Consider the following 12,668-nt stretch of genomic DNA (forward strand, 5'->3'; position numbering starts at 1 on the left):
ATGACGAGTCAGAATACAGGAGGGAGATAGAGAACCTAGTGGAGTGGTGCAGCGACAACAATCTCTCCCTCAATGCCAGCAAAACTAAAGAGCTGGTCATTGACTTCAGGAAGCAAAGAACTGTACACACCCCTGTCAGCATCAACGGGGCTGAGGTGGAGATTGTTAGTAATTTCAAATTCCTTGGGGTGCACATCTCCAAAAAATCTGTGCTGGTCCACCCATGTCGACGCTACCACAGGAAAGTACAACAGCGCCTATACTTCCTCAGGAAACTAAGGAAATTCGGCATGTCCACATTAACCCATACCAACTTTTACAGATGCACCATAGAAAGCATCCTGTCAGGCTGCATCATAGCCTGGTATGGCGACTACTCGGCCCAGGACCTCAAGAAACTTGAGAGTCGTGAATACTGCCCAGTCCATCACACGAACCTGCCTCCCATCCACTGACTCTATCTACACCTCCCGCTGCCTGGGGAAAGCGGGCAGCATAATCAAAGACCCTTCCCATCCGGCTTACTCACTCTTCCAACTTCTTCCATCGGGCAGGAGATACAGAAGTCTGAGAACACGCACGAACAGACTCAAAATCAGCTTCTTCCCCGCTGTGACCAGACTCTTAAATGACCCTCTTATGGACTGACCTCATTAACACTACACACTGTGTGCATCACCCGATGCCGGTGCTTATGTAGTTACATTGTGTAGCTTGTGTTGCCCTATTATGTATTTTCTTTTATTCCCTTTTCTTCCCATGTACTTAATGATCTGTTGAGCTGCTCACAGAAAAATACTTTTCACTGTACCTCGGTACACGTGACAATAAACAAATCCAATCCAATCTGGGTTGTCCACATTTGCATTTCTCAGCCTGCTATTTTATGCCCATTCATTTTAACGACTGGAAAACAGAGTTGTGAAGCAAGAGGAGAATCTTAGCTTATATTTCCAGTTCTTCCCCTGGTATACACCGATTGTAGCCAGAAGGTCAGATGGTCTGCTGCTCTGAATCAGGCAGTAGGAAATGCATAACAGCAGCAATGCAAATTCGCTGCCTTTACCCTCCCCTCCATTGTTATGGATGGGAACGTATTGCATCACCATTGTAACTGGGGCTGGTTTAGCACAGAGCTAAAGAGCTGGTATTTAAAGCAGGCCAGCAGCACGGTTCAATTCCCGTACCAGCCTCCCCGAACAGGCGCCGGAATGTGGCGACTAGGGGTTTTTCACAGTAACTTCATTTGAAGCCTACTTGTGACAATAAGCGATTTTCATTTCATTTTATTCATAACTGCTTTATAGCTACGAGTTTGAGGCCAGTGGTGTAGAGGAAATCAAAACCATGATCCACCAGTCCATGGCTCAGTACTTCAAATGTTGTATAATAATAAAGGGATAAACTACCTAAAACAAAATTATTTCAGTCTTACTTTCAGGGAAGAAAAAAAAAAAAAAGAGGTTCCTCTGAGGAACAGATTCATTCACAATTTATGCTGTGGCACTGAGGCAAAAACTGTGGAAAAATATGGTGGTCCAAATGGCTCACTGGGACTTCCAATCAAGGTGTGAGGAAGACCCGAGGTGTTAAAACTCTCAAAAACATAAGTCGGTGGTGTGCCACATAGAAACATGTTATATCATCTTGCAAGGTGAAAGGGAGAGATGAGAACAATCCACAAACTTAGGCAGAATGCTTCAAATGACTGACATGCTCTCCTGGTTTAGTTTACAGCGACAAAACAGAAAAGATTCCAAGTTGAGACAGGTGAAAGATGTAAAGAATCAAGATCAAACCAATCCCCCCCGTTTATAGGAAAGGGGAAAGAAAGAACAAAGCACACATTTTTAAATAACAGTAATGCTTTTGCGAAATAGATTTCAGTGGAAAACAAGGTAGTGAACAAAGGGGACACTCCACCAAGCAAACGTTATTGACCAACCCAAATCATTCCAACAATTTTGTTGTCATAGATGAAAGTTGCCATAGTCTCAGATGACCATAGGCTGCTCTCCCCTTTGAGAGGGAGAGCTGACTGGTGGTGATATAACCTGAGGGTCACAACATCTCAGGCGAAGGGCAAGATTGAGAAGGTGGAGACCTCATGAATAACCTCAGTCGGAATTGAACCCGCGCTACGGTGTTGCTCCGCATCACGAACCAGTTCCCAGTTTTGTTGTACAAACACATTGTTTGCACAGAACAAATCTACAAAAACAGAGAAATGCAAAGCAAATGGAAGCAAAAGGAAACTATTCAATAATGATTTCAGCATTTTAATAAAAGGAATTTACCCAAAAGGCCAAACTTGAAAAGATCAAAATGGGAAAGAATTTTCGATACACAAAAGGGAATTAAAGATTGATTCAACCTCATGAAGATCCTCAGAGAGAAGGGGTCACGGTGGCGCAGTGGTTTGCCTTGCTGCCTCACGGCGCTGAGGACACGGGTTCAATCCCGGCCCCGGGTCAATGTATGTGTTGAGTTTGCACATTCTCCCAGTGTGTGTGTGGATCTCACACCCACAACCCACAGATGTGCAGGGTAAGTGGATTGGCCATGTTAAATTGACCCTTAACTGGGAAAAAAGGATTGGGCACTTTAAATTAAAAAAAAAAAAGATCCTCAGAGAAAAACAGAGCAGCTGAACTCACCAAGACTGACTTGCAGAAGATGTGACATCAAAACCAAATCCTATGTACACTTTCCTGCAGGACATTGATTGGATTGTGATCAAGACCAGAAATTTGGCCTGATTTTTCCATCAGCACCCCAGGATGCTGAAGTCAAATGCAGCCCCTGGTTGAGATCAGCTGATGCAGCACAAATTGAGGATTGAATCTAGTTCTTTCCTGCTTAGTTGCTCACTGGATAAAATCAATGAGACATTTTACAGTTCATTTATATACAGATTAAAAGGATTTTGCAGTTGGATAGGATTAGCATTAGAGTAAAACTATAATTGTTAATTATGTGTCAGTGATCAAAGTGCACATCATCATTGTCGTTGCTGAGGCCAAATTCCAGCAGCCACTTACAATTTATGGTTTTAGCTTGCATTTCATGTGACCTATGAAACAACATCAAAATGTTCCCTATGGAAAAAAGTGATCAGTATCAAGAATTTGAGGTCAGCAAAAGCACTTCAAACGTTAGCTGTGGATAAACTCGAAGAGTCCATGCTTGTTAAGATGGAAACCTGAATAGAGAATAGAAAGAGGAAAAGCCACTGTAACTTTGTATGATTTGTCCATTAATTTCAATGCACAAGAGGCACCTGTAAGCGTCATGCAAATCAGAAGGAATTAACCAATTAATTATAACTGTGACATTATTGCGTGCTAGTGTATTGCCAGCTGAGAGAAAAAAATAATTTCTCCAGGCAGAGCCATGAATACCTGCATGACCAGAAACATCCTGTGCATGTTCAGCCAATCTGGTAGCAGCTGCATTGCTGGGAAACATAACTGGACTCTTTGGAAAGAAAGTGGTACCTGAAAATAGCAATGGTTAACAGTAAGAAATATCAAAAGCATCCAAAGAATTGAGCATGATCAAACTCAATGCGATTATACCCAGGAGAGTTTTAACAGAACCGTTTTAAAATCCATCCAACAGATCTGCAAATCTGTCACCTTGGTTAAAAGTGGGAAAGACATCCATCTATTACACACAAAATAAGAAATTCAATGGCAAATTGAATAATCTTAGATTTAGATCAGATAATCTATTTGATAATAATGCGAGGAAAGTACATTGCCAATTATTATTTGTTAGTCCTAAACTCTTACAACCATATATAGATCATCAACTGCCTTGTGCAATGTCACAATATGTTCAATGTGGGTATATAAGGGGGTGTCACAGTGGTTAGCACTCATGCCTCACAGCACAGGGCCCAAGTTCGATTGTCTGTGTGGAGTTGCACTTTCTCCCAGTGTCTGCATGGGTTTCCTCCAGGTTCCCTGGTTTCCTCCCACAGTCCAAAGATGGTCCGGTTAGGTGGATTGGTCATGCTAAATTTCCCTTATGTGTCCAAAAGGTTGGGTGGGGTTACGGGGACAGGGTGCTCTTTCAGAATGCCGGTGTAGGCTTGATGGGCCGAATGGCCACTGTAGGGGTTCTATGAGAAGTTATTCATGTATCTACAAAGCACAATTATGACTCACATGTAGGCCAAATGCAATTTGCAAAAACAAAACCTAAGAAATGCTGTTAGCCCAGTGTACAGTTCTGACAAATAATTAATTTTAAATCCTGGTTTAGGTGCGTGCATACGAATTACATGTGAGGGGTGAGCCAGAAACCACAAAAACCTGTACAATGTACCTTCAGTAATTTTTCAATATTGTAATTAGTGACTACACCTAAAAAATGGTTTCGGAGAAATATGATAGTTACAATTTTAGTGCCAACAGTTGTTATTTTGGTATTAGAGTGCAAAATATCCTATTTCCCTCTGGTCGGAGAAACAACGCCTTGAACATACAGTTCTGCAGCAATCAACATCGTCAACGCTTTGATCTCAACTCTTACGAAATGAAACACCTCAAAGTATCAAAATGAGAGAAAACTAAACAGACACCTGGGGGCATGGCGTAAGGCACAATCAAGAAAAGAAAGACTTGCATTTATACCATGCCTTTTATTACTTTGGGATGTCCCAAAGTGGTTTGGAGCCAATGAAGTGCAGTCACTATTGTAATGTAGGAAATGATGCAGCGAGTTTGTGCACAGCAAAAACAGTAATGTGATTAAAAAGATCATCTGTTTTTGTCATATTGATTGAGGGTTAAATATTGACTAGGATATCAAGGATAGCTCCCAGTTCTTCTTTATAGTGCCATGGGGTGTTTTAAGTCCATCTTCGAAAGCAGAGAAGACTTTGGTTTAATGTCTCATCCAAAAGTCAGCACCTCCCAACAGTGGAGCATTCCCTCAGTACTGCCCTGGAGACTCAAGCCTCAATTTTGTGCTTGAGCTTCTAGAGTAAGACTTGAATCCATAACTTTGTAACTCAGAGGTGAGAGTACCTGCTGAGCCAAAGCTGTTACTTGCTCATACATTCATTGGGAGAAGAAATAAATCAAGTTCTGGCAGTTAATTGACAGTAAATTTAGGTTTTAGAATTTTCTGTAACTGCAAAAATGTGCACTGCACAATATGCATCCACAAATGTAAAGTCAGTGAGAAATGTAAAACGGGGACGAGGTAAAAATGCAAATTAATTCCACGAGTGAGAAAGCACTTGTAAGTCACAACCTGCCTGTGTGTGGAAATATATGTAATTTCTCACTGACTAGTGTTTTTTGTTTGTGGTGTTAATCTCAAGTATTTTTAAATGTTATATTATTTATTATAGTTTTTAATACTATCTTTCAGACAGGAATTCTCCACAACGGTGGGATATATTACCTGTAAATTTAATAACTGTGTACATATTCCTATCAATTGGATTACATGTGAATGGTTAAATTGTATTGGTGGGTGTGTGAATGTACAGGGATTTTAGTGGGTTAGATAGAAAGATTTTTCTGTCTGTGTGGTATTCTGCTGAAGAGTCTGTGGAGCTCAGTTTCAAAGTATCTCAAAAGAATTAGAGCGTGATCCTTGCCAAAGAGTAAAAAGGCTCTTTGCAATTTTTCACCGATACTGCATTGTTTTGCAGCACAACATTATAAATTATTTTTGTGGGTACACAAGAATTCTTTAGATAATCTGCTTAATTTTGGAAAGCTCTTTACTCTCACTTTTAGAACTGTAATTTCACCTGCTGCCTTCCTCATCTGATCTGCTGTTTGAAATACGGTCCCCTTCTTCAGTAATTTGTTTGGATGACGGATCCAGCTCTGATTATGCAAGTATCACTAATAGCCAATGTCTCCTCTAGTTTAGCAAAGATAAGTAATTTTAAATCTCACTGTTAGGGAAGAGTGGAAAGTTATACAACACTAAGACTTGGTTAACTGCATCACTCTTTCGAATAAATTTCTTGCCTCTTGGTTACTATTCTGGCTTGCATACCTTTTATTTTAAGCTTTTAGTTTTGTTACAATTATGAGGATCATGAAATGCTTATATTTTGGGATTGTAGCTTTAAATTTATGGCAAGTCAAGAGGTCATGTGACCTGTTCTGAAGTCTATGTGGCCGCAAGCCTGGGTGGTTTGATTGTTAGAGATCAAAGGCTTAGATTGTTTTATTGAAAAGGAGTGAGGTATTTATGCTTTGAAATAATGGCAGCAGTCTTAGGGTTTGCAATGAGTAGATTCTGAGTCTCCCAAAGTTCCAGAAAGAAGTTGAAGTTAGCAGGTTGTAAATAACTGTGGTGTAAAATGTGCATTTACTTCTAAAATAAAAGGGAGTTGGAATTAAAGATAGTTAATTAGCATTTCTACCGATCTACGCATTTCATGTTGCCTTGGGGAAGAAACAGAAGAAGCCATTTTTGAGATTGCATTACAGGCGAAAGAAAAGGGTGCCTGACTTTGCAAGCTACCACAGCTGAATGTAGGAGAGACATGGTCTGTCGTCAAATATTATGCAGAAAAATACTTTTCACTGTACTTTGGTACACGTGACAATCAATCAATCAGTCGAGATTTCCTGCAGCCTTCTACAGATTCCCAGAGATATGTTCTGGTATGGTCAAGGGAAAGAAGAATTATCCGAACAGGCTTTATTGCTGGTGACTATTTAAGAAACTCTCCAAAAACAGAGGAAAGTACCAGGTTGCTCAAAGTTATTACTCGGCGAAGTAGTGGGACAGGAACCCATTGGAAGTTGGGAACAATTGTGGACTGATTGCATTAAAGACTAAAATTCTGTGGAGAGTGCGATAGGTGTTAAGTTTAGAAGGGGAAAGTTTGTTTCTGCAAATTATAAGCTGCCGACAAAAAAAGTTTTTAGTCAATAGAATTTTTAGTCATTGACTTCCGGTGGTGGCCGTGGTGTGAGTGGTCACACACAGGGCAGCTCCTGCTTGAAGGCACTGAAAAGAGCTCTTTTTAACTGAAACTGGGTGAAATTTTGCTGAAAAGCGTGGGTGAATGTTGAGGAGTAGTTTCCCCCAGGAGTGGTATGTCTGCTGCTTATCAAACCCGGTAGAAAACAGGGAGAGACCAGGCTAAAGAGTTGGAGCAAGCCTGTACTGCAGCAGCCACTGTAAACATGTAGGCGGGGGAAGGGCTGATGCAAGCTGCACGTCCCCAGATGGAGCAGCTGGTGGCTTTTATTAAGGTAGAATTCTGCCAGCAGAGGAAGGACATGCAGGAGGATCGCTCAAAGCCATTGAAGGAGCTGTGGAACCCCTGAAGAGTTCTTTGGAACGGGTGGCGGTGTGTTTGAGGGACAGGTGTCGCAGATTAGGGAGATCGAAGGAGTGATCTCAGACCACAGCGGTCGTGCGGTGGAGGTGGAGCTCCTCGGGGACCTGTGCAAAATTGTGCGGGCAAAGGTGGAGGAGCAGGCAGAACCTGCGAATAGGGGCCTGCCTGAAGGAGTGGATGGTGTGTGTGCCACGAGGTAGGTCTTGAAGATTGCTGGTGGGAGAAGGGGTGCTAGATAAGGTGCCTGAAGTGGACCGAGTGCATAGGTCCCTGAAGCAAAAGCCTAGAGCTGGGGAGGCTGCCATGGTGATCGTGAGACTCCACAAATTTGTGGAGAAATAGGAGATTTTGCGATGGGCCAGGGAGAAGCGTACCTGTGACTGGGAGGTGAATAAGATCCGAATTTATCAGGACATCGGAGCAGAGTTGGCAAAGCGGCGGCAGGCTTCAACAAGGCCAAAGCAGTGCTGTGCGGCAGATCAGGTTTGGGGTGCTCTATCCGGCGAAATTATAGGTGATGTACGGAGGCAGGGAGTATTATTTTGAGACTCCAGAAAACTTCATTGAAGGACCATAAACTGGGGGAGAACTGAGCGGACAATGCTTGGGAACCGGGGTGTTGGCACTTTGTAATGGTTGGGAGCATGTTAGAATTTTTAGTCATTTGTTACTGTAAAAGTTTTAAAACTTGACGTGAGATCTTCACATGTCATTCTTTAATCTATTAAGTGGAAGTTCAAATTTCTTTTGAAGTGTTATCAGTCTCAATGGAGATCGCAAGAGTTTTAATTTGCCCATGTCCAGAAATACCAACAGTGAGGAATCTTTCATTTCTTTGTGTTGGGATTCCAGACCACCCCCCAATTTTTGTTAGGATACAGGATGAGAAACCGCAAACAATTTGCAATTTATAAAACTGTGAGGGAAGGATACTTCACGCCAAGGGTGATTGATGGCTCTGACCAATAGGTATCTTTTATGTTACAATAAACTTTAATTTAAACACAAAATTAATCACATTAACATCAAAGAAATAGCTCTACAATTAACAGTTCTTAAATAAAAGGAAAAACTTTAACTTATGCCCTATACCTTCATTATAAAAATTCCAACAAAGCAGCCCAATACAGTTCAAATCTACTCATGAATAAAGTTAGCAATCATGGTTACTTGCTGTTCTCCGTGCAGACCTTTGAGAGAAACCCTTCCATGACTGCTTAGCAAGGACTAAACACCATGCCTCATGAATAAACTACACCCCAGGGAACCTCCTTTCTATAAACAATATTCCATTCGCCATCTATATGCAAACAAGTAAATGGTTTGAATCAATGATTCACGGGCAGCACGGTAGCATTGTGGATAGCACAATTCCTTCACAGCTCCAGGGTCCCAGGTTCGATTCCGGCTTGGGTCACTGCCTGTGCGGAGTCTGCACATCCTCCCCGTGTGTGCGTGGGTTTCCTCCGGGTGCTCCGGTTTCCTCCCACAGTCCAAAGATGTGCAGGTTAGGTAGATTGGCCAGGATAAATTGCCCTTAGTGTCCAAAATTGCCCTTAGTGTTGGGTGAGGTTACTGGGTTATGGGGATAGGGTGGAGGTGTTGACCTTGCTCTTTCCAAGAGCCGGTGCAGACTCGATGGGCCGAATGGCCTCCTTCTGCACTGTAAATTCTATGATAATCTATGAATGATTCCCAATTTCCTATATTCATCACACTTGGATTCATCAAATCATATTTCCCTGAAAATTGAATTACTTTGCTTTTTTGGAAGGGTAGGGTGAAAATGGAAGAACCTAATAATCATCTTGGAGAGGAACTTTGTGGTAGACTTGGGTTCTGGATGGATTCCACAACGCTGACCATTAAAGATGCTAGAATAGACTTCCGGGTGCGGCGATGACCAGCTGAGTCGCACGTTTCGGCAGCTCCCGGTGGAACGGACTTTTGGGCTCTTAATAAGAGCCCCAACGGCAATTTTAACGGCTAAAAGTACTGTGCGGTGAACCAGAAGGGAATCCCCCCTGGATACGGATGAAAAAAGGAGAAGAAGGTGGCCGGATTGTGGTGGATCCTTTAGAGCAGCGGCAAGGAAGGCAAGCAAAAACCAAGATGGCGTCGGAAGGTGGCAGTTTAATATGGGGCCCTGAACAACACGAGTTTTTGAAACGCTGCGTGGAAGAACTCAAAAAGGAAATGAAGAAGGAGCTGTTGGCCCTGATATTACAGGCGATCGAAGGGCTAAAGGAGGAGCAAAAGACCCAGGAGCAGGAGCTTCGGGTCGTGAAGGCAAAGGCTGCCGAGAATGAGGACGACATACAGGGCCTGGTGGTGAAGACGGAGATGCACGAGGCACACCCTAAACGATGTGTGGAAAGGCTGGAGGCGCTGGAGAACAATGCGAGGAGGAACAACCTAAGGATTCTTGGTCTTCCTGAAGGTGCGGACGTCGGGGCATATGTGAGCACGATGCTGCACTCGTTAATGGGAGCGGAGGCCCCGGCGGGTCCGCTGGAGGTGGAGGGCGCATACCGAGTGATGGCGCGAGGACCGAGAGCAGGAGAAATTCCTAGAGCCATAGTGCTGAGATTCCTCCGTTTTAAGGATAGAGAGATGGTCCTCAGATGGGCAAAGAAAACTCGGAGCAGTAAGTGGGAGAACGCGGTGATCCGCGTATACCAAGACTGGAGTGCGGAGGTGGCGAGAAGGAGGGCGAGCTTTAATCGGGCCAAGGCGGTGCTTCACAAAAAGATGATAAAATTCGGAATGCTGCAACCGGCAAGACTGTGGGTCACATATCAAGGGAGGCACCACTACTTTGAGACGGCGGATGAGGCGTGGACTTTTATCGTGGAAGAAAAATTGGAATGAGCGGGTTATTAAAAAAGAATGTTTGAAACAAAGTGGTGGGGCGAGTATGGGGGGCGAAGAGGGGGGTTAAAAAGGGGGGAAAGAGGAGTTTTATGTTATTAATCCTGCGATGTGGTAACTTTTCTCTCTTCCACAGGAGGTGGTGGGGGGAGGAAAGGAGATGGAGGAGATGGGGCGTTGGCCATTGGGGGCGGGGCCAAGGGGGAAGCGCGGGCTCGGTTCCCGCGCTATGATAACCATGGCGGGAATAGGGAAGCAGGAAGGAGGGGGCGTCGCACGGTGCGAGCCGAGGTCACGGGGGGAAGCCGAGGTCGGCCAGAGTTTGCTGACTTCTGGGAGCAACATGGGGGGTGTAACTACGCTAGTGGGGGATCTAGCGGGGGGGGGGGGGTGGGAGGGGGGAATTATTGGGCTGCTGCTGCTGGGGAGAGGGGGGAGCTGGCATGGGGTGGGATGGGCGGGGGGGCACCGCCTGGGGGGGACACAGCTGCGTGGGAACCGGGTGAGGAGCTGGAAAAAGGGGATGGCTAATCGACAAGGGGGGGGGGTAAAAAGCCCCCCAACCCGGCTGATCACGTGGAACGTGAGAGGGCTGAACGGGCCGATAAAGAGGGCACGGGTACTCGCACACCTTAAGAAACTTAAGGCAGACGTGGTTATGTTACAGGAAACGCACTTGAAACTGATAGACCAGGTGAGACTACGCAAAGGTTGGGTGGGGCAGGTGTTCCATTCGGGGCTAGATGCGAAAAACAGGGGGGTGGCTATATTAGTGGGGAAGCGGGTAATGTTTGAGGCAAAGACTATAGTGGCGGATAGCGGGGGCAGATACGTGATGGTGAGTGGCAAACTACAGGGGGAGACGGTGGTTTTGGTAAACGTATATGCCCCGAACTGGGATGATGCCAATTTTATGAGGCGTATGCTAGGACGCATCCCGGACCTAGAGGTGGGAAAGTTGGTAACGGGGGGAGATTTCAATACGGTGTTGGAACCAGGGCTGGACAGGTCGAGGTTCAGGACTGGAAGGAGGCCGGCAGCAGCCAAGGTGCTTAAAGATTTTATGGAGCAGATGGGAGGCGTAGACCCGTGGAGATTTAGCAGACCTAGGAGTAAGGAGTTTTCGTTTTTCTCCTATGTCCACAAAGTCTATTCGCGAATAGACTTTTTTGTTTTGGGAAGGGCGTTGATCCCGAAGGTGAGGGGAACGGAGTATACGGCTATAGCCATTTCGGATCACGCTCCACATTGGATGGACCTGGAGATAGGGGAGGAAAAAGAATGGCGTCCACCCTGGAGAATGGACATGGGACTAATGGCAGATGAGGGGGTGTGTCTAAGGGTGAGGGGGTGCATTGAAAAGTACTTGGAACTCAATGATAATGGGGAGGTCCAGGTGGGAGTGGTCTGGGAGGCGCTGAAGGCAGTGGTTAGAGGGGAGCTGATATCAATAAGGGCACATAAAGGAAAGCAGGAGAGTAGGGAAAGGGAGCGGTTGCTGCAAGAACTTCTGAGGGTGGACAGGCAATATGCGGAGGCACCGGAGGGGGGACTGTACAGGGAAAGGCAAAGGCTACACGTAGAATTTGACTTGCTGACAATGGGTACTGCAGAGGCACAGTGGAGGAAGGCACAGGGTGTACAGTACGAATATGGGGAGAAGGCAAGCAGGTTGCTGGCCCACCAATTGAGGAAAAGGGGAGCAGCGAGGGAAATAGGGGGAGTGAGGGATGAGGAAGGAGAGATGGAGCGGGGAGCGGAGAGAGTGAATGGAGTGTTCAAGGCATTTTATAAAAAATTATACGAAGCTCAACCCCCGGATGGGAGGGAGAGAATGATGGGCTTTCTGGACCGGCTGGAATTTCCCAAGGTGGAGGAGCAGGAAAGGGTGTGACTGGGAGCACAGATTGAAATAGAGGAAGTAGTGAAAGGAATTAGGAGCATGCAGGCAGGGAAGGCTCCGGGACCGGATGGATTCCCAGTTGAATTTTACAGGAAATATGTGGACTTGCTCGCCCCGCTACTGATGAGGGCCTTTAATGAGGCAAAGGAAAGGGGACAGCTGCCCCCGACTATGTCTGAGGCAACGATATCGCTTCTCCTAAAGAAGGAAAAGGACCCGCTGCAATGCGGGTCCTATAGACCTATTTCCCTCCTAAATGTAGACGCTAAGATTCTGGCCAAGGTAATGGCAATGAGGATAGAGGATTGTGTCCCGAGGGTGGTCCATGAGGACCAAACTGGGTTTGTGAAGGGGAGACAGCTGAATACGAATATACGGAGGCTGCTAGGGGTAATGATGATGCCCCCACCAGAGGGGGAAGCGGAGATAGTGGTGGCGATGGATGCCGAGAAAGCATTTGATAGAGTGGAGTGGGATTATCTGTGGGAGGTGCTGAGGAGATTTGGTTTTGGAGATGAGTATGTTGGATGGGTGCAGCTGTTGTATAGGGCCCCAGTGGCGAGT

General features: G+C 45.2%; 1 protein-coding gene and 1 long non-coding RNA gene across 11 annotated transcripts in view; one reads left to right on the forward strand and one right to left on the reverse strand.

The window, feature by feature from the left end:
- Positions 1–12,668, forward strand: part of LOC140408608 (uncharacterized) — a 205,094-nt gene that overhangs the window by 100,996 nt on the left and 91,430 nt on the right. The window lies entirely within an intron of this gene.
- arfip1 (ADP-ribosylation factor interacting protein 1 (arfaptin 1)) overlaps positions 1–12,668 on the reverse strand; it is a 278,354-nt gene that overhangs the window by 47,902 nt on the left and 217,784 nt on the right. For 6 of the 10 annotated variants that reach the window (XM_072496046.1, XM_072496042.1, XM_072496038.1 and 3 more), the window contains one exon: positions 3,402–3,497. The exons of the other annotated variants lie outside the window; for them this stretch is intronic. In XM_072496046.1, coding sequence (XP_072352147.1) covers positions 3,402–3,497 — 96 coding nt within the window. The remainder of the gene's footprint in view (positions 1–3,401; positions 3,498–12,668) is intronic. 10 annotated transcript variants of the gene reach the window in all.

This window comes from Scyliorhinus torazame, chromosome 3 (genome assembly GCF_047496885.1).
Source record: "Scyliorhinus torazame isolate Kashiwa2021f chromosome 3, sScyTor2.1, whole genome shotgun sequence".
Classification (NCBI taxonomy): domain Eukaryota; kingdom Metazoa; phylum Chordata; class Chondrichthyes; order Carcharhiniformes; family Scyliorhinidae; genus Scyliorhinus; species Scyliorhinus torazame.